The sequence below is a fragment of the Bubalus bubalis genome, chromosome 4, assembly GCF_019923935.1.
Source record: "Bubalus bubalis isolate 160015118507 breed Murrah chromosome 4, NDDB_SH_1, whole genome shotgun sequence".
In the NCBI taxonomy this organism is placed as follows: domain Eukaryota; kingdom Metazoa; phylum Chordata; class Mammalia; order Artiodactyla; family Bovidae; genus Bubalus; species Bubalus bubalis.
In genome coordinates, this window is record NC_059160.1 from 78,358,937 (window position 1) to 78,378,624 (window position 19,688).

At 34.7% G+C, this 19,688-nt stretch overlaps 1 protein-coding gene across 18 annotated transcripts in view; it reads right to left on the bottom strand.

The window, feature by feature from the left end:
- Positions 1 to 5,283: 5,283 nt before the first annotated feature.
- KIF21A (kinesin family member 21A) overlaps positions 5,284 to 19,688 on the bottom strand; it is a 188,382-nt gene continuing 173,977 nt past the window's right edge. For all 18 annotated transcript variants that reach the window (XM_044941631.2, XM_044941630.2, XM_044941628.2 and 15 more), the window contains 6 exons: positions 18,693 to 18,873; positions 16,736 to 16,900; positions 14,657 to 14,774; positions 13,059 to 13,229; positions 11,153 to 11,352; positions 5,284 to 6,532 (listed from right to left, as the gene is read on the bottom strand). In XM_044941631.2, the coding sequence (XP_044797566.2) occupies positions 6,439 to 6,532; positions 11,153 to 11,352; positions 13,059 to 13,229; positions 14,657 to 14,774; positions 16,736 to 16,900; positions 18,693 to 18,873 (929 nt within the window). In that variant the 3' untranslated portion in view covers positions 5,284 to 6,438. The remainder of the gene's footprint in view (positions 6,533 to 11,152; positions 11,353 to 13,058; positions 13,230 to 14,656; positions 14,775 to 16,735; positions 16,901 to 18,692; positions 18,874 to 19,688) is intronic.

A 19,688-nucleotide genomic window follows, 5' to 3' on the forward strand; every position in this document is an offset into this window, starting at 1 on the left:
TGTACAAGACAAGATTGTAAATTAAGAAATTATTTAAAATTTTTTGTTTAATCAGGGTGTTTTCCTTACTGCCAAGTGGCACAGATACTATATGACTTTGTGTTTGTATCATCATTTGTGCAGATTATAGTAGGAAAATCCTATAAGAGAAGGAAGTCTCAACTCAACTCCAGAGATATGGAAGTGACCCTTGACTAAGGATCCTAACTCTCTAAGCCAGACAGCTGAGAAAATTAATTTCATCAGATGTATCATCAGTAATTTCTCTGATTAGGTTTCCTCTTGTCCCAGGTAGTTTGATCTCCGTCTTAGTTCTATTCACAGTATCCTCTTGCCCACAGTTTGACAAAAATTTTGATCATGACCCACTGTGAGAAATACCTTTAACATGTCACCTGGACTCAGAGGCAAAAAACCAAATACATACTTCACCAGAAATATTACCCTTACCAATAAAGATGTTCTCATGTTTTCTATACTACTATTTATTATCCATTAAAAAAATAGTAAATTGGTTTCAAGCCACTGAACTTATTTCAGAACACACTAAGTGTTGGGACCCACTGTTAGAAAAACACAACCTTCGTTTCTTCTGAACATGGGAGGAAGAGAGCTCTCCAAAGAATATTTTTTAAAAAACACCTTGTTCAGTCTTTGATACTATAGTTAATCTTTTCAATCAATGAAAATTTAAAATTTACATTATAACCTCATGATATGGCAACTATTTTTCAGATATATTTGAAAATTTAAATGAGTTTTTTTCTAAAGTTGCAAAGAAAGGAAATCAATCAATTAAAGTGAAGGGTAAATAACAAGGAGGGAACACAGCCCCACCCATCAACAGAAAATTAGATTAAAGATTTACTGAACATGGCCCTGCCCATCAGAACAAGACCCAATTTCCCCCTCAATTAGTCTCTCCCATCAGGAAGCTTCCATAAGCCTCATCCTTCTCCATCAGAGTGAAAACGACAATCACAGGAAACTAACCAATCAGATCACATGGACCACAGCCTTGTCTAACTCAATGAAACTATGAGCCATGCCATGTAGGGCCACTCAAGACCTTCTGGACTGTAGCCCTCTGGTCTCCTCTGTCCATGGGATTCTCCAGGCAAGAATACTGGAGTGGATTGCCATTTCCTTCTCCATCCTGACCCGGGGATGGAACCAGTGTCTCTTATGTCTCCTGCACTGGCAGGCAGATTCTTTACCACTGGCACCACTGGTGGGGTTGGCTGGCAATGGGGAAAGTCTCTTCAGTAAATGGTGCTGGGAAAGCTGGACTGCTACATGCAAAAGAATCAAACTGGACTACTCTCTCACGCCATGCACAAAAATAAATTCAGAATGAAATGAGACTTAAATGTAAGGCCTGAAAGTATAAAACTTCTAGAAGAAACCAGGAAGTATATTTTTGACATCAATCTTGGATGTTTCCTCAGACAAGGGAAGCAAAAACTAAAATTAAAAAATGGGAACACATCGAACAAAAAATGTTTTTCATAGCAAAGGGAACTATCAACAAAATGAAAAGACCTCTTACTGAATGGGAGAAGATATTTACAAACAATAAATCTGATACACAGTTGATATCCAAAAAATACAAAAATTTTATACCATTCAATATCACAAAAACAATTAATAAATGGGTAAACGATCTTATAGACATTTTTGTGAAGAAGAAATAGATGGCCAACAGGCACATGAAAAGATACTCAGCATCAATAATCATCAAATAAATGTAAAGTGAAATCTGCAATATGATATCTCACACCTGTCAGAATGGCTATTATCAAAAAGATAACAAGTAGAAAGTGTTGGTTGGTGAGGATGTGGCAAAAAGGGAATGCTTGGTCATAATGTAAACTGATGTAGCCACTATGGAAAACAGTATGGAAGGTGCTCAAAAAATTAAAAATAAGACTACCATATCATGCCACAATTCCATTGGGTACTTATCCAGATAATGAAAATATTAACTGGAAAATGTATATGTCCACTGGTGTTCATCGCAGCACTATATAGAGTAAGCAAGATATGAGAGCAACTGTAGTGCCCCTTGATAAATGAATGAGTAAAGAAGACATGGCATATGTGTGTGTACACATACACTCGCCACATAAAACCATGACACTTGGAAGAACTTCAGCGGGCCTAGAAGGCATTATGCTAAGAGAAATAAGTCAAACAGAGAAAGACAAGTACTGTATGATTTTGCTTATATGGGATACCTAAAAAACAAAACAAATGAACAAGCAAAACAAATCAGAAACAGTTGCAGGTATATAGAACAAAAATGCAGTTGCCAGAGGGCAGGTGGATCAGGAAGGAAAAAATAGGTGATGGAGATATAAGGGGTATAATCTTCCAATTTCACATTAATTTCAAATAATAATATTTCAAATTAATTTGAAATTAATATTTCAAATAATAATGGGGGGATATAGTCAATAATTATGTAATATCTTAGTATGATAACAGATTGCAACTAGACATATCGTGGTATCATTCTGAAGTGTATAGAAATATGCAATCACTATACTGTGTAATAGGAACTAGTACAGTATTGTAGGGGCTTCCCTGGTGGTGCTAGTGGTAAAGAACCCGCCTGTCAAGCAGGATATTTAGGAGACTAAGGATTGATCTCTGGGTCTGGAAGATATCCTGGAGGAGGGCATGGCAACCCACTCCAATATTCTTGCCTGGAGAATTCCATGGATGGAGGGGCCTGACAGACTCTACAGTCCACGGGGTCACAAAGAGCTGGACATGACTGATGCGACTTAGCACGCACACACCCATAGTGTTGTAGGTCATTATATTCCCCACGAAACAAACAATAGAAAAGAGATCAGATTTGTGATTATTAGAGGTGGGGTTAGGGAGAGGGGGAATTGGATAAAGTTTGTACAAAATATACAAACTTCCACTTATGAGATAAATAAGGGCTAGGGATGTAATGTACAACAGATAGTTAAAACTTCTATATGCTATGTATGAAAATTGTTAAGAGAGCAAATCCTGAGTTCTCATCACAAGGAAAACATTTTTTTTCTGTTTAATTTTGTATATATACGAGATTATGGATGATGTTCATTAAACTGTCATAACCACTCCATGATATATAAAACTCAAATCATTATGCTTACATCTTAAACTTATACAGTGCTAAATGTCAATTATATGTCAGTTAAATTGCAAGAATTAAAAAAAAATGGTAACTACTAGATCCAGACTTAGGCTCCTTTATGTGTTTATACTCAGCTTTCACTTTCCTTTTGGCCTTCATGTATGTAGGGAGGAGGCAAGTACAAAAGTTACACACTGTTCAAGTGTACATCTACGGACTTTTTAGCATCTTAGTGGAGATGATAGAAAGCAAGTGCAGCAAGAGTGCCCTGCCCAGTGGCTTCCATGCCACCAAGTGGGATCCAGAGACAACATAAAATCTGTATTAAATAAAATTCTGATCAAAAATTTCAATTAGTCACAGAACATATGGTTACTAGTCATAGATAAAATTTTAATATGCCATCTCATCCAAATCTTTCCATTCAAACAGCTATTTTTATCACAGTTTTTAAAAAGGTGTGTGAAAGAAAATATTGTAGTACTTAAAATTTTGAATTTTTAATGAAAAATTACATGAAGCCAGGGGTTCCTGAGCTTATCCCCTTCACATCAAAGGGCACTAGGCCATAGGCACCCCTTGTTCAAATTAGAAAAAGATGTCTTTCTTAACATAGTTTTTCTTCCATATGCTGAAATTATCATTGTATTCTTTTACTTTTAGTAACAAGTGACTTAATGTCATCTAAACTTCTAACAAATGTATAAATTGATCATGTCTAAAAGTGAATGGTATCTCTTTAGTTGTGCAGTGCACAATCTGTGCAACCATGTTTGGTAGTTCTGAGACACGCCTTCTGTGCAGAAAACCTTTTCTAGAGTGTATTTTTTTAAAGCTCTATGCAGCTTTATGTGTAGCTATATGTGTTATTGGTTGGACTGCTTTAACAAAGGATCTTAAAATTCAGTGACTCTAAAAAGATATGTTATCTTTCTCTGATATAACAGTTTAGCAAATTATAACCTATGAACCAAATTTGGTGCCCAGCCTCTTTTTGCATGGTCCACAAGCTAAGAATTTTACATATTTAAATGACTGGTAAGGAAACAAATAATAAAAAATCAAACGTATGACAGGAGAAACATATGACCTACAAAACCTGAAATATTTATTATTTGGCCTCTTACAGAAAAAAATTTGCTGACCCCTAGCATAAAGGCTGTTGGATGCTCCAAACAAGAAAGAAGCTCTGTGCCACAAGGTCACTCCTCAGATTTATTCTATCATATTGTTCTATTCCTCACCCAGGATGTCATCTTCATCTATATGGTCAAGGTTGGTACATTACCACTATTTCCACATCCTACTCATTGCAAAGGGTACAGTTAAAGTAAATGTCAAGGACTTCGTTTTTAAAAATAAGACCAGACAGTTCATGTATCACACCCCCTTGAATCACATGGCCAGAAACATGGCATATTGCCATGGTGAACTACAAGGTTAGGGGCAAATGTACTCTGTCTGCACAGCCATGTGCTCAGCAAAAATCCTCAGACTTCTATTACTAAAAAGTAAGAGAGGCAATAACTGGTAGTGGGTAACTACCCATTAAGTTGGACATAATTTAACACCTGAACCATCATCACCATATCCCTCTACACTCCCAGCTCACCTCCTGCAATACCTGCCTTCCATTTCCTCTCCAAGTAACCAAGGTTGCTATTATCCTAATCATTATGGGAATATTTTTTATTTGTTTAATCATCTATGTTCAAATCCCTGAACTATATAGTTTAATTCCTTTAAATAGTAAGTTTCTTGGTTCCTCCAAGATTAGGTTATGGTTTACACTTTTCAAGAATATTTCACATCTTGTGTGTGTTAATCATTCAATCATCTCTGACACTCTGTGACCCCATGGACTGTAGCTCATGAGGCTCCTTTGTCCATGGAATTCTCCAGGCAAGAATACTAGAGTGGGTAACCATTCCCTTCTCCAGGGGATCTTCCTGACCTAAGAATCAAACCCGGGTCTCCTGTACTTCAGGCGGATTCTCTGATAGCAAAAAAAAAAAAAAAAAAAAAAAGAATGCATATGTAATGCTGGATAACAAAAAGATGTCTTTCTTTAAATCACACAGATAAAATAAACTTTTACAAACACTGCCCATTTTCATACTATTAGGAAAAGAACAAAAGAATAAAAATTATTCATAGCAACATGTTTATTTAAGCCCTAGCAAAGCTTTCATTTACAAGCAAATATTTTGGGAGGAAAAGATCACAAGACAATATTTTCAAGTGTCATGTCACTCACATAAAAATTAAACTTGAGGAATTTACAAATTAATATTCTGAGTAGGCATAAATTATACATCCTTTTGCAAAATCCAATCTACAACATTTAAAATTCATAGTTACAACATAAGACATTCTTTCTTTACAGTCTACCTATTTACATAGCTTTTCCCACTGCAGATGATAAAGTTCTCATCATAGCTACCAAGGTTTGCAAACACAGTATAATTAAAATATATTTAGCAGCATATAAAAATTAGATTAAAAGGGAAAGAAATACTACTATTAAATAAAAATGAAATTAAAGGTGGATAATAGAAACAACTCCATAGGAAAATAGATGAAAATATATTTCTGTTAGGACATCAAAAATGTTTCCCATCACAGAATGTATGCACAGCACTAATAAGATAATTTAACAGCATTTTAGTCCTGAGCACACAAATAGCACTGCAAAACTTTGGTCAATACAAGTAAATGTCAACATCTAACACAATCTGTTTAACATTCTTTGTTAGTAGATTACAGTCAAATCCATTTTATGAAAAATCACCATCAATAATATCCTCACATCTTTTTCATTACATTAAAAGAGCTTTTAAATTTGGGAACCCTCTGTAGACTGACATAAATACCAGACAAACCAACGTTTGACTAACACTCCCATATGCTTTAGATATGTAAATCAGCCGAACAGACTACATGAATGAGATAACAGTGGGTGGCATTGTATTCTAAGTGTATTTTCTGTCACAAAAGCAGACATTTTGCATTTCAGATAATTTGAAGATTTTTTTTATAGATAGGAACAAAAATCCAGCCACGAGCAAAGTGTGAATCAGTGTATCAATTATAGGTTATATATGCATTGGTAGATATTGAAATTTAGCACATAGACGACACACTTTTATTATAATACCATTTATATTCAGTAGTTGGATTCATATATATTTTCCAGTTAACTCCATTCACAAGTTTTTGCCTAATAAATGCAGGACAACATTTTCCATAAAGAAGATAAAGTATTATCACAGTATTCAGTTTCTGACTATCTTCATTCATGTTTAATTACTGGCAATGTCTTCCCCCAAATCTCCTGTGTCAGAGATTTGACCATCTTGCAAATTTCGAGTCTTCCAAATTCTCACAGTTCGATCACTACAAAATAATAAATTAAAATGAACACGTGAAAACAGGTAGAAAGATACAGTTCTTAGAAATACTTATCAAGAAACATTTACAGAAAAGGTCTTTAATAGATATAGATAAAAATATACATTTTCCCATAGGTATAGCAAATAGGTACCCATAATAATGAAATTAAAAATAGTTTATCTTATCAAAGGGTTACTATGTGCCAGGTATTGTTACTATGTTCCCCTCACACACATTAGTGCATTTTATTCTCTTTACCTACCATAAGATATAGATAATGCCATTATACCCCATTTATGATGAGCAAATTGGGGTCCAAAGAAGTTAACTAATTTGCCCGAGATCAAGCTCCCCTGGTGGTCCAGTAGTTAAGACTTCGCCTTCCACTATGTATGCTGCACAGTGCAGCCAAAGAAATAAAAATCTGCCCAAGATCACAAAGTGACAGCACCAAGATTTGAAACCAGGCAGACTGGCTCCAAGGCCCCATCTCTTAAGGCTATATTGATATAGTCAGTACATATGGTCAGAGGTCTTCAAGCATAAGAGCCCAGAGTAAGATCACAGTGAGGAGGCCAGGGCAGGGATTCCAGAGAGTTGGTGAATCTGTCAGTATTCAGGAAGAATTATGTTCAGGTGAAATCAGCCTAAGCCCACAAAAAAAGCAGGCAGCTACTAGGAATTAGACAAACACTCTACCTGTCATAGAACATAGATGATTCAATGCATTTCTGAGAAAACTTACTTTTATTCACCTAACATGTAGGTTCTGGGTACTAGTCATTAGACAGTTACATTTCTCCTGGCTCTAGAAAGACAGTGTTGCTTTTCTCCAATTTCTTAATAAACCCAAAGCCAAAAGAAAGAGTTGCCATGAAACTGTATAGTTTAAAAGCATTTCAAAGATAATGTAGCATATTTTGAGGATATAGAAAGTTTAGTGACTTGTCATTGTAACATTACAGAAGACAGAGTTGAGCCTAGAATCCAGGTTTTCTAGTTTGTAATCAATAATCTCCTCACCCCTAATTCTTAATACATGGGGGAAAAAAATCACATTTTTTTCTATTTTTCAAATCTACATGAGATGATGGATATTAACTAAGCTTACCACAGTAATCATTTCATTATACATGTAAGTCAAGTCATTCTACTGTTATACCTTAAACAGTGTTATATGTCAATTATCTCTCAATAAAACTGGGGGAAATAATAATCTTTCACCAGCCCACACAGCACAGATAATTAAAAACAGCAAGGGGATATGTTCACTTGTCCACCCATTATCCATTCCATTTATTCATTCAACCATCCATTCAACAAATGTTTATTGGGAACTTGCAGTGTCCCAGGCATTATTCTAGGTGCTTGGGATCAATTAAAAATAAATAAATAACAGAATCCTATGCTTTTGTAGATCATATATTCTAGCGAAAGGAGACAGACAATAAAACACGATAAAAATTATATAGTTTATTAGAAAGTAATAAATGTGACAGAAAAATTAAAGAGTACGGCAAAGGGGATCAGGATCAGGAGTGGTAGGTGATAGGAGAGATTACCATTTTAAATAAAATCACAGGGTTATTCTTACTGAGAAAGAAAAATGTTAGAAGATCAGGATCTCTGAAGGCACTTTGGGCCAATGTCTTAAGGCTGGAATAAGCCTGATATATTCAAGACCAGCAAAGATATTATCAATGCTGTAAGAGAAGGAACATGCCAGAGGGTATTAGAAGGTTAAGATGAGAGATGGCAAATGCTCAAGTGGCTTAGATCAAGTACAGCCTCTACTTTAGATAAAATGAATAACCAGTACAAGTTTTTGAGCAGAGAAATAACAAGATGATCATAATTTTTAAAAAATTTAAAAAATTACTCTGGTGTCTGTGTTGAGAACAGAGTACATATGGGCAAGGAACCTTGCTTGTTTAGGAGGCTATTGTAGTAATCCAAGAGCTGATGGTAACTAGGGTCAGTGAGGTAACCAAAGGCAGGGTGAGAAGTAGTCAGATTCTAGATATAATGTAAAGGTAGAATACCAACATAGTTTGCTTATGAATTGGATATGGAGTATGAAAGAAAGGGAGGAATGAAGGTTTCTGTACTGAGCAACAGAAATAAAAGAGAAGCCATCAGCTGACATGGAGAAGGACATAGGATGAGCAGGTTTCTCAGGAAGGCTGGGGGTTCAGTTTTGGACATACAAAATCTAAGACGAGCAAACCTCCACTACTACTCATGACAGAGTAACCTGTGCCAGGTTAACACTTCTATGAGTTAACGCAAAGTGAAAACTTGACAAAATACATGGAACAACTATTTTCAGAACCTGGGGGATGGGTACTTTAGGCCTGTAATTTCTGAGAAAAGGGAAACAAGAGAAGGTGAGCTCTGTGACAGCCCTGCCTTGCAGTCTGGAAGCTCTTGCCACACGGCAGCAAGGAAGAGGGGAAATGAACAGAAGACCACAGAATCAGAGTTGAAAAGACAGTAAGAAAAATCTGGGAAGTGTGAAATAGCTGTAATTTGTAAAACCAAATAGAGAAGAGGGGAGAGCTACGCAAAAAGGACTATGGAGTTATAGGGAAAAACATTCCATCAATCTACATACATAGGGGTCCCCTAATGTCTTTGACTGAAGGCTAAGCTGCACATGAGTAGAGGTCAGATATACGGCCAGACCAAAACACAGCTGTGAGAGTCAAGTTCTGACCAGTAAAGTAGAGAATAGCATCAAACATTCAAGACATTCAGTAAAAACGCAAGAGTTGAAGTCTCAAAAAGATGAGCTGAACCACAAGTAACTTACATAACTTTAAGTAAAACCCACTGTCTTTAAAGGAATAAAACAGAATCCAGATACTCAAAACACAACACAACAATGTTCAGCATTCAATAAAATATTATATGACATAAAATCAGGAAAAATAAGACCTATATCATAAGAACAATCAATGCAACAGATCCAGAAATCATATATGACAGAATTACTTACACATGGACTGTGAATTATAAAGTACCTCAGTTTTCCCACCTATAAAATAGGAATTACAATAATACTTTCTAGAGTTCTTATGAAGACTAAATGAGTTAATGCCTGAAAACACTTAGAACAATGTCTGGTAGATACTAAGCCCTATATAAAGGTTTGTTAGGTAATGAATAAGTAGAACTAATTTGAAAATAGGCCTTCTGATTTTCTTGGTTATTTTCCTGATTTTATGTTACATGGTAAATACATCTGTACTGATGCACTGTGGGTAAACTGAGGACATTTTCAGTTTCTTAAAAATAAAACTGTATCATTACATCATACCTCAGTGATCAGACCTCAGTGAGTCATAATAATCTTATAGTGTCCCACAGCTATGAGGGGTATTATTTCCCATAAATTGTCAAACAAGTTTCTAAGGGAATAAACAAAAGTGATGAAACTAAGAAAGTAATATATCTCGGAAATAGCATCAATGAAGCATTTAAGGTAAGCATCTTAGAAAAACACAAATGTATTTTAGAGATGTATTTGATGTATTTTAGAGATGACAGAAAGTAAATTGAAATGAGATGAGGGATTCAGTGGAAACAGCACAAATAAAAAGAGACACCACAGAAATTTAGCAGAAGTTTCAAAATAAAATCAGGGTAATTGTAAAATCAGGTAAAATCAGATGAATCAAGAAATGGCTCAATAAATTAACATAATTGGTACACAAATGACATAAGGAGATTTTCATGAGAAATTACATTTTATTTGAATGAGATGAACACCTCACATTATAGTACATATGATTTCCTTTCCAAAAGTACTTACACATAATGTATTATGATATAATACATATTGTGTCATTTTTATGGTCACATCTCTACACCTTCTTCAGCATCTTCTTAAATGCCACTTTCTCAGTACGATTTTCATTGTCCACTCTGTTGTGCAACCCCTGTTCCCTAGTGATGCTCTCATCTCCCTTCCCTGCTTGCTTTTTCTCCATAGTATCTCTTACCATGTAACATATTTTACTTATTCATTTTTTTCTTCTCAGAATGAAATTAGGATTTATATGTGTTTTGTTCAATTCTCTATTCCCAAGATTTTAAATTAGTGCCTGGCACACAGGAGATTCATAATGAATGAGCAAATGAGCAAATAAATTCATCAATTCAGCCATTCTAAGAGGGAGGGGGTATATATTATTACTATGTACTTAGATTTTAAAGGAGGCGGAAGAGGCATAAAAGAGTTTTTTTTTTTTGTTTGTTTTTTTAATGATTTGGTCTAAATGTGAAGAATGAGGTAAGTTTGATGCCTTTTCTGGAAAGACAATTTAGAAATTAATCACTTCTGAATGATTAAAAAAAAAAATTAAAACTGCTACAGGAAGATCTGGTAGCAGACTTCCTAGTCTAAGCAGAGAGCTCATTCAGCAGTAACACTATTATATAACCTGGGGAGCCCAAACTCAGTGACCACAGTGCATCTCATAAAATAGAAATAAAACATCATAAATAGACATTGGAATAGCTGTAATAAAAGAAAGATTTCATATGTTCTACATTTCCAAATATTTACAACCTATAGTATTTATTAAATCTGAACACAAGTAACCAATAGGAAAAACTTACTCAGCTGCAGTAAAAATGTGGGTGGAATTAACACATATGGCATTGATAGGACTCTCATGACCCTTCATCTCTCCAACTGGCACAAAGGTATCTATGTTCCAGAGTTTCAAAATGCCCCCTCTGCAGCCACTGAGCAAAACTGGGTGGCCTGGTACCACTTCCAGGGCACAGACCCAATCCTTATGTGCATTTGGAACTTGCTGAAAGAAAAAGGAAAAATTAGCAGCTTAAGGGAAGCCTTTCAAACTGACATTTTCACACCAAAATAAGTTACCAAAGTTTTTATTGACAAATTCAAATTTTGGAACACTGAATTGGTCTGGAAACCATAAAAATTATTTTCTATTAAGTAATTCTTAATGAGTTAAACAGATAAATCTGTAATTTGCTCCTCAATTTAATTCACTAGTTGTCATCAGTGTTATCAGTATTAAAGGGCTACAGTTTTAAAAAATCTATAGACTCTAAAACACATGGAAAGTATACTGAATTTTTCAAACATCACTTCCTCTTCAAAGGAGTAAATATCTCACCTTTCTAGAAAATGTATCTCACACAACAAGTTTGAAAACTACACCTGGTATGTAGAATATAGGGACTGTCTCCTAAAATCACTGCCTTAAATTTTGGAAGAGAACATAGAGGCCTAAAGCTTTTTGAAGAAGGCTGGAGCTAACCTACATGTTTCACAATGTGTATATGGGCTTCCCTGGTAGCTCAGTGGTAAAGAATCCATATGCCAATCCAGGAGACTCAGGTTTGATTCCTGGGTTAGGGAGACCCTCTGCAGAAGGAAATGGCAACCCACTCCAGTATTCTTGCCTGGGAAATCCCATGGACAGAGGAGCCTGGCAGGCTTCAGCCCATGGGGTCGCAAAAGAGTCAGACACAAGTTAGCACAACAACAACAACAAACAATAATTATAAGCTCAGACTATATGACCACATTTTATGCATATATATATAATATAAAAGACATCTTAGAATGTATATCTATAAAAGAAAAGCTTTTGAGTGCAATATATGTGCCCGTTGCCAGTTTTTTCTATTAGCATTCATGCTACTTGTTCATTTTTTTTTTTTTCATCTGATTGTAAGGAGGAAAGTGTGAGCAATTGCAATACCTACATACACACTCATACATTTATAAGAAAAAGCCTGAAATTGAGAACAATTCCTCTGGAAATTGGGAAAAGCTACTGATATTTGATTATACTGACAAAACACTTCAACCCAACTATCATTCTATAGGGAATGAGAGAACCACCATTCTTGGATGTATGAAAATGAGATGAAGAATCATTTAGACTGCTTTGACCTTAGCAAAACTTGGTACTCTGTGGAATATGTGTGAAAGTATTGAAAGTATTAGTTGCTCAGTCATGTCCGACTCTTTGCAATCCCATGGACAGTAGCCCACCAGGCTCCTCCATCCATGGAATTCTCCAGGCAAGAATACTGGTGTGGGTTGCCATTCCCTTCTCCAGGGGATCTTCACAACCCAGGGATCAAACCTGGATCTCCTGCATTGCAGGCAGATTCTTCACCATCTGAGCCACCAGGGAAGCTCTTGGAATATGTGTACATAAAAACAAAACAAAATGAGAAACTGACTTCTTCACTCCAAGCCTGTATTTAGTAAACACATGCACAGGGTAATCCCAGAGCATCCAATTCTTATCAGAGTCTATTCTTCTCTTATCTATGAGATATCATGAAATGTCTAATGCTGCCCTTTTCATAATTAGTAACTCTGGTAGGTGATAATGAAACACTTTTTAAGAGAAAGCCCTGATTGATACCATCCCTAAAGGATGAAAATCTACATAGAGACTCTTTGTGTTCTTATTAGAATACTGATGACTTTGAAGTACCCACTCCATCCCATGAAAAGGTTTTGAATTACCTGTAGAAGATCTTTTTGAGCTAAATCCCATTTCTTGATTCCATTATCTCTGGACCCACTAAATAGGTTATCCCCATGTATGGTTAATGCTTCAATGCCATCATAATGAGGGGGCTCAAAATTGTGGGTGGGAGTCACAGTTCCAAGAGCCCCTTCAGTTACATCAAACATCTAAATAAAAGCAAAATGAAAGTAGTCATCCTCTTTAACTTACAAATAAGCACCTTAGGTATTCATTCATAGAAACATGTACACATGTATATTAACTGAATGTGACTTGTTATAAATATTTTACTAACAAAAATATTAATAAAAATGACTTCCTTTGAGTGACTCAGGATGAACCTGAGCCCTCTTTTTCACAGGTCACATGCTTACATGTTTGTAAGCTCTTAAGAAAGACAACCAATTTTTTCATGTGTAAGTGTACAAATGATATGTTAAATAATAAAAATGTTACATGTAACAATCCAGTTGAAACTCAAATAATGATATGATTGTTATTTAAACACAATCAGGCAGCTCTGCAATCTTGGTGGTCATCACAAATTCTCCAAAGCTGCTATTCAATTTCACTCCCTTCAGTTGCCCTCATTTCTCTTAACTACTGAACTTGTGAGTTCCTAAAAAGTCTAGTATAACCAAAAATAGACTTTCTGGACCACCCCTTCCCCTCACAGTTACAAAAGTTTCCTTTTATTCTCAAGCATTCTCTTATCCTTCCCTTCTTTCCAAGATACTAAAGTGTACTTACTTTTTCTCAAAGTTCACATCTTTGATCTGATCTTATTCTTTTTTGATCTGATTCACCAATCACTACTACTTTACTCTTCACACTTTCCCTCTCCATTAAGCCTATTTTCTAACCATATAAACATGCTCAAGTCTACCAATACAAAATCCTCTTGCATTAACCATTCTATTTTCAAGTCATTAACCCACTTCTCATCTCGTAACAAAAGTTTCTAAAAAAAGATTACTTACACTCTTTCTGTCTCTCTTTATTACTATATTTTCTTTTTGTTCCTGTTGGTCCTTACAGGATTCCCCAAGGCTGAGTAATATCAACCTCTCTCCTTTGGCCATGTCAACTACTCCTTAAACATCTGCTTCTATTTGAATGGTTCTGAAACATATGTGTCTACTCATAACTTATCGTGGACTTTGTACTTGCCTTTCAAATGGCATATTGGCTTACATGAAGAGGTTCTCTATTAGTATTTCAAATTTAACATCTCCAGAATCAAACTTCTCATCTCTCCTCATCTTATCTGCTACTGGCATAAAACAAACATGAAGACCATAACATGCTCAGTATAAAAGATGGTGACGATGAGATTTAAGCATTAGTTGGATGACTGAGGTAAAAAAAGTCTTTAAAAATCCCTCCCAACATATCCTCTATGAAAAAGTGAGAATACATTTTTAAATAAGACAACAAAATCAGGAACTGAGTGAGGAAAAGATCAGGAAGAAAAAGTAAAGTCTAGAAATGAGAAAAAAGGACTGATTAAGAGAAAAGCATCCTATGTACATCTGAATACTTCAAACTTATCATTTAATAGGAGAATATAATTCAATAGCCTTATTATACACACTTTGATGTAATGATCCTTGGAGCCAGTGATGATTAGATCTTGTCCATTAGAAATCCGGTCTACAGTAAGACACATAACAGGGCCTAGATGTCCTGTTAACTTTCCTGTGGACTGAAACCTTTAAAAAGAAAGAAAAATAATTTTGTTTGAAAATATTCCTTAGTATGCTGAGGCTAAGTCTTTGCTAAAACTGTTCTTTTTTGATTTAACTCCATCTCTATGCAACTCCCCTCAAATTAAGAGTCAAAAAATAGCCAAACTAATTGATTCTCTGATGGAAGTTTAGGAATCCTAAATAAGTTATTCCAAAGTGACTGATGTCATTCAGACAGTAAAAAAAGCCTCAAAAAGTCCAAAAACTTGCCTAGGGCTAATTTTAACTCCAACCTAAGTCCAGATAAACCTTAATCTGTTAAATGTCTCAACATGTTATAGACATATGATTGATTTATTAGGGTCAATTTTAAATTTGACTAAAACAACTATGTCACTGATATAATTAGAAAATAACAATTTGGAGAAAGTAAGATTATTTTATTACACTCACATATATTTTCATATATACACATATATGTACACCCATATGTACACATGTATTATACACATATGCACACATATTTGTGCATATGTGTACATCAGAAAATATAGTCCATTTCATCAATTATTACAAAGATATGAAAATGGCCAGGAATATACATGACTGGTAGAAAAACGTGTGATGTCCATTGTCAGGAGGTGGCATTGAACCTTTGTTTCATAATCCTACCTCAAATCAAGCTGCTGGAATACAGAGATATATCTAGCTTCTAGAATATTACTATTTCTTGTAGCTTTTTTTTATAGTTAATTTGTTAAAATGAATCTGTATTTAATTATGTTGCTAAAATCAAGCAAGTTTCAAAGGATCTAACTTTTCAGCAGATCAGAAAGTGTAAAAATTTTTAGAAGCTGGTATCTTTTCTGTCTCATGTCATGATGCTGAGTATCTTCCTCCATGGTACTCTGAATACAACTCAAGTTTAATATCTCTAAGAATAAACCCGGTTCTTATCACATTCCAAATTTTCTTAAACAAGCACTGTTTTAAATTTTCTATGTTTTATTTCTAAACGGTCCTCATGACTGTTTCTTCTTTCTCTTCTCATTTATTTATCTATAAATTATGCTTATTATACTTTTTCAGCCAACCATTAAAATGTTACAAGTAATAAGTAGTTACCATCAAAATTTCTAAAATAAATGTCCCTTTGATTTACCACTGACAAAACCCTTCTAAATGGGATTATTACCTGAATTACCAACTTTACTAAGAATCTTGTAATTGCCTATTTAGTGGCCTTTATTCTCCATTACAAGATGAGTTCTAAGAAGGTGGACATCAAATTTGTCTTGCGCATTATATATCTCCAGTACCTACCATAGTGTTGGTATAAAGCCTGCCACAGTTGATGCTGAATAAATATTTGTTAACTAATAAATAAATATTCCCTTGCTGCCAACATTTTATGAACTAGAAAAGATTCTAAAATAAACACTCAAATGAAGGATGAAAGCTCCTACTTCATGGCAAATAAAAATCAAATCAAAGATGTAATGCATGGTATTCTCTTTTTACTCACTTCATCTTCTTAATACTTCATCATATATAGATGTATAATTTTATATTCATAAAAATCCTGTGAAGATTTATGGTCAAATTTATAAGGTTTATAAATTGAAAATTTTGAAATATAAGATGTATAAGTGATGTTACAAAAAAATAATTCCTTCAAAGGTACTAATGCAACTAGCATGAGAATCTTGTTCTTTTCCTAGTAAACAATACAACTTATTGACAAACATTAATAAAGTCTATTTTCTTTCATATACTTTTTTCCCCAGCAATGGAGATTAAAAGAAAGAAAAATTTTGAGTGTGCTAATGAGGATAGACGAGACATTTAGGGGTGCTGAATCAAACAGAAAAATCTAGGATTTTATATTAACTTCTTTATACAAATTAGATTGCACAGGCACTAATATTAATGTGTGAAAATTGCATTTGCCATATACAGGAAGTACGTTTTCTTTAAAATTCTACCTTTTAAGATCCCACATTCTGACAGCATTTCCAGAGGCTGCATAGAGGAAAGTCCCAGTTGGGTTTAGCGAAATTTGATTGATCTGGTTTTCCCCAGAAGGAATAGCAACTGTTCGGCTAGTACTTGCAGAACAAGCATCTCCAAGAGTAACCAGACCTGAAGACCTTAACAGAGACAAAACAAAATAAGTCACAATTCTGGACAACAGTTAGTCATAGAATTCCTTAAATTCCCAGGAAACTGGCTGTAGGCAACATTCGTGTTCTTTGGTCACTGTGTGCACTACACCTAGCCAGCACTTCACATGCACATAGGTGGCTCTAGTAAATGAAAGTGCCACCTTTGTGTCACCTTTCATTTATCTTCATTGACAGATAAATGGAAAAAAAAGGAATGCAGAAAATAAGATGACATGGCTTAAAACTCTTACTTTGCAAGTTATAACACTAGGAGTTTGGGGCTCTATTAGTCACTGTGTCATGCTCAGTCATGTCCGACTCTTTGCTACCCTATGGACGGTAGCCCGCCAGGTTCCTCTATCCATGGAATTTTCCAGGCAAGAATATTGGAGTGGGTTGCCATTTCCTACTCCAGGGGATCTTCCCAACCCAGGGATTGAACCCACGTCTCCTGCATCTCCTGCACTGAAAGACAGACTCTTTACCACAAAGCCACCTGGGTATCCAGGCTCTGGGCCCTATTAGAGATGACTTAAATATGATTCAGAAAAGACTGGATGGCAAAGATAACAAAACTCAACAAATGATGTGTGCATGTGCTCAGTCACTCAGTTGTGTCCAACTCTGTGACCCCACAGACTGTAGCCCGCCAGGCTCAACAAATGATACAGTGCCACGAAGTTAATTCATTTTCCTGCAGCTTGCAGAAGTCCACTGAGGAAGAAACCAATATTTCTTTCATATATAAGATATGACCCTTTGAGTAAAAGTTTTTGTATACTTTAACCCAATCATATATGGACTGTTTACTATGTGGAAAAGACTTCAACATGATTTATTTCCTCAGCTAAATTCTAAATAGCAAATATATTTTTCAATTTTGAATCATTTTATTAGCTAACTTCTAAAAAAATCAAGTTACAATCAACATTTTCAAATGATTTTAATGAGTCAACTGGATTGGCAAATTTCTAAGATAGTGTTTTTCCCTATAAAATTTCCCTCAAGAAACCTGTATTCAGTATAGTAAATACTTAGTAGTCTCAACATATAAAATAGCACTTAAGTGTTAATAATCTTCACTCTACAAATTAGTAAAAATTAACCATCCTTATGCTCCTTTCTCTTATTTAAACCAATATAATTCATTTTTTAGTTAAAATTTTAATTATGTGAAACAGTTCATTAATCTTATGGGAAAAAGAATCATTATTTGCTGTACATTTTAAAGACATATATAATAACAGATGCAGAAAACAAATTCATTCTCCAATTGTCCAATCTACAATTATGAAACACAGGCTAACATCAAAGCAGTGTCAGTCTTAAGAAAAACACTCCTCAATTATTCAGTTATTCAATAGATGCTAACAGAATTTTGCAAGTACTTCTTAATGGTCTATAATGGTGATTTCAGCCATTTTCCAAGGAGTGGCATTCATTTGAAATAAGTAATGTAAATCATTTTACTACATCAAGTAATACTGAAAATTCAATTCCTTAGTTTTGGGGAGGAAGGAAACATGAAATGTGTATTGAGTCACAGATTAAATATGACTTTTCCTTCTCCTTTTCTGTTTAATATTAAACTACTGTATTTTATTTTCTCAATATTTTTTCACCTTATGTTATATACATTCTTATTGTAAACATTTTAATATTCTTTGCAAGTGGACAGGTATAAATAAACAAAAATGCATATATAGACCTATCTTTTCTTATATTTTATAAACAGGAACTATTTGCCCCTTATGCTATTTGCCTCTAAGTTACTTACGTTAGCGTTCGAACACACTTTGCTGAATCTCTGATATCCCACACCTTAATATAAGATGTTGACACAGTGAAGACCAAACTTGTATAATTACAATATTTTACAGATACTACATTGTTGGGATGACCTCCCAGTGACATTATCTCCTGCCCAGTCACCAGATTCCATACTTTACAAGTACGATCTAAAAGCAAATAAAAAAGAGGAAATATTGTGGATAAGAACTAAATTAGATTCTCTTAGCAATAACAATTTCTCTCCTATGAGAAAAAATGAGATAAGAAAATGGTAATTATTTAATTAACTTGCAATAGCATCCTAATTCTATCCTTGACATTTTGTAGCAGGTTCAAGGGCAAAGTAGGGAAAAGGATTAGATGAAAGCTAGGATATCTGGTGTATGTATCAAGTGGTATTAAAGAATAATTATACAAAATTTTAAAATAGACATATTGATAGTCTTATTTCAAATTGCCCCTGAATTTAAAATGGCCATTCCAAATCAGCCTCTTCAAAATATTTTGTTTTGATACTCTCTTACCTTCTCACAACACTCCACATGCAGAACTACATACACATTTCTTTTCCAGAGGTCACTAATTGACGTCATTAACATAATCATACACATGATCATTAAACTATTCTATTCAAGACTTTGAGTTTCTGACATAAGTATCTAATTATCCCGGAGAAATAAATTTAATTTGAGTTATTAGAAAATTATACTTTTACAGAGCAATTTTTTTTTTTTAATTGGGGAACTGCTTGCTATTATTTACAAGTGCTGGCAGGATTCTTCCCTTTATCTTGTAATATCCTTAAATGCTAAAAGGCTTTAACCAGCTTTCCAAATTCCTGCACATGCTTCCTTCTCATCTTTCCAGCCTCATTATCCACCACTTCTATATATATTGTACTTTTCAAGCCAAATGGATTTTGTTTCCAAAACCATCTACCTCCATCTCTCTGCTTACACTGCTCTCTAATCTTGGTTGCCAA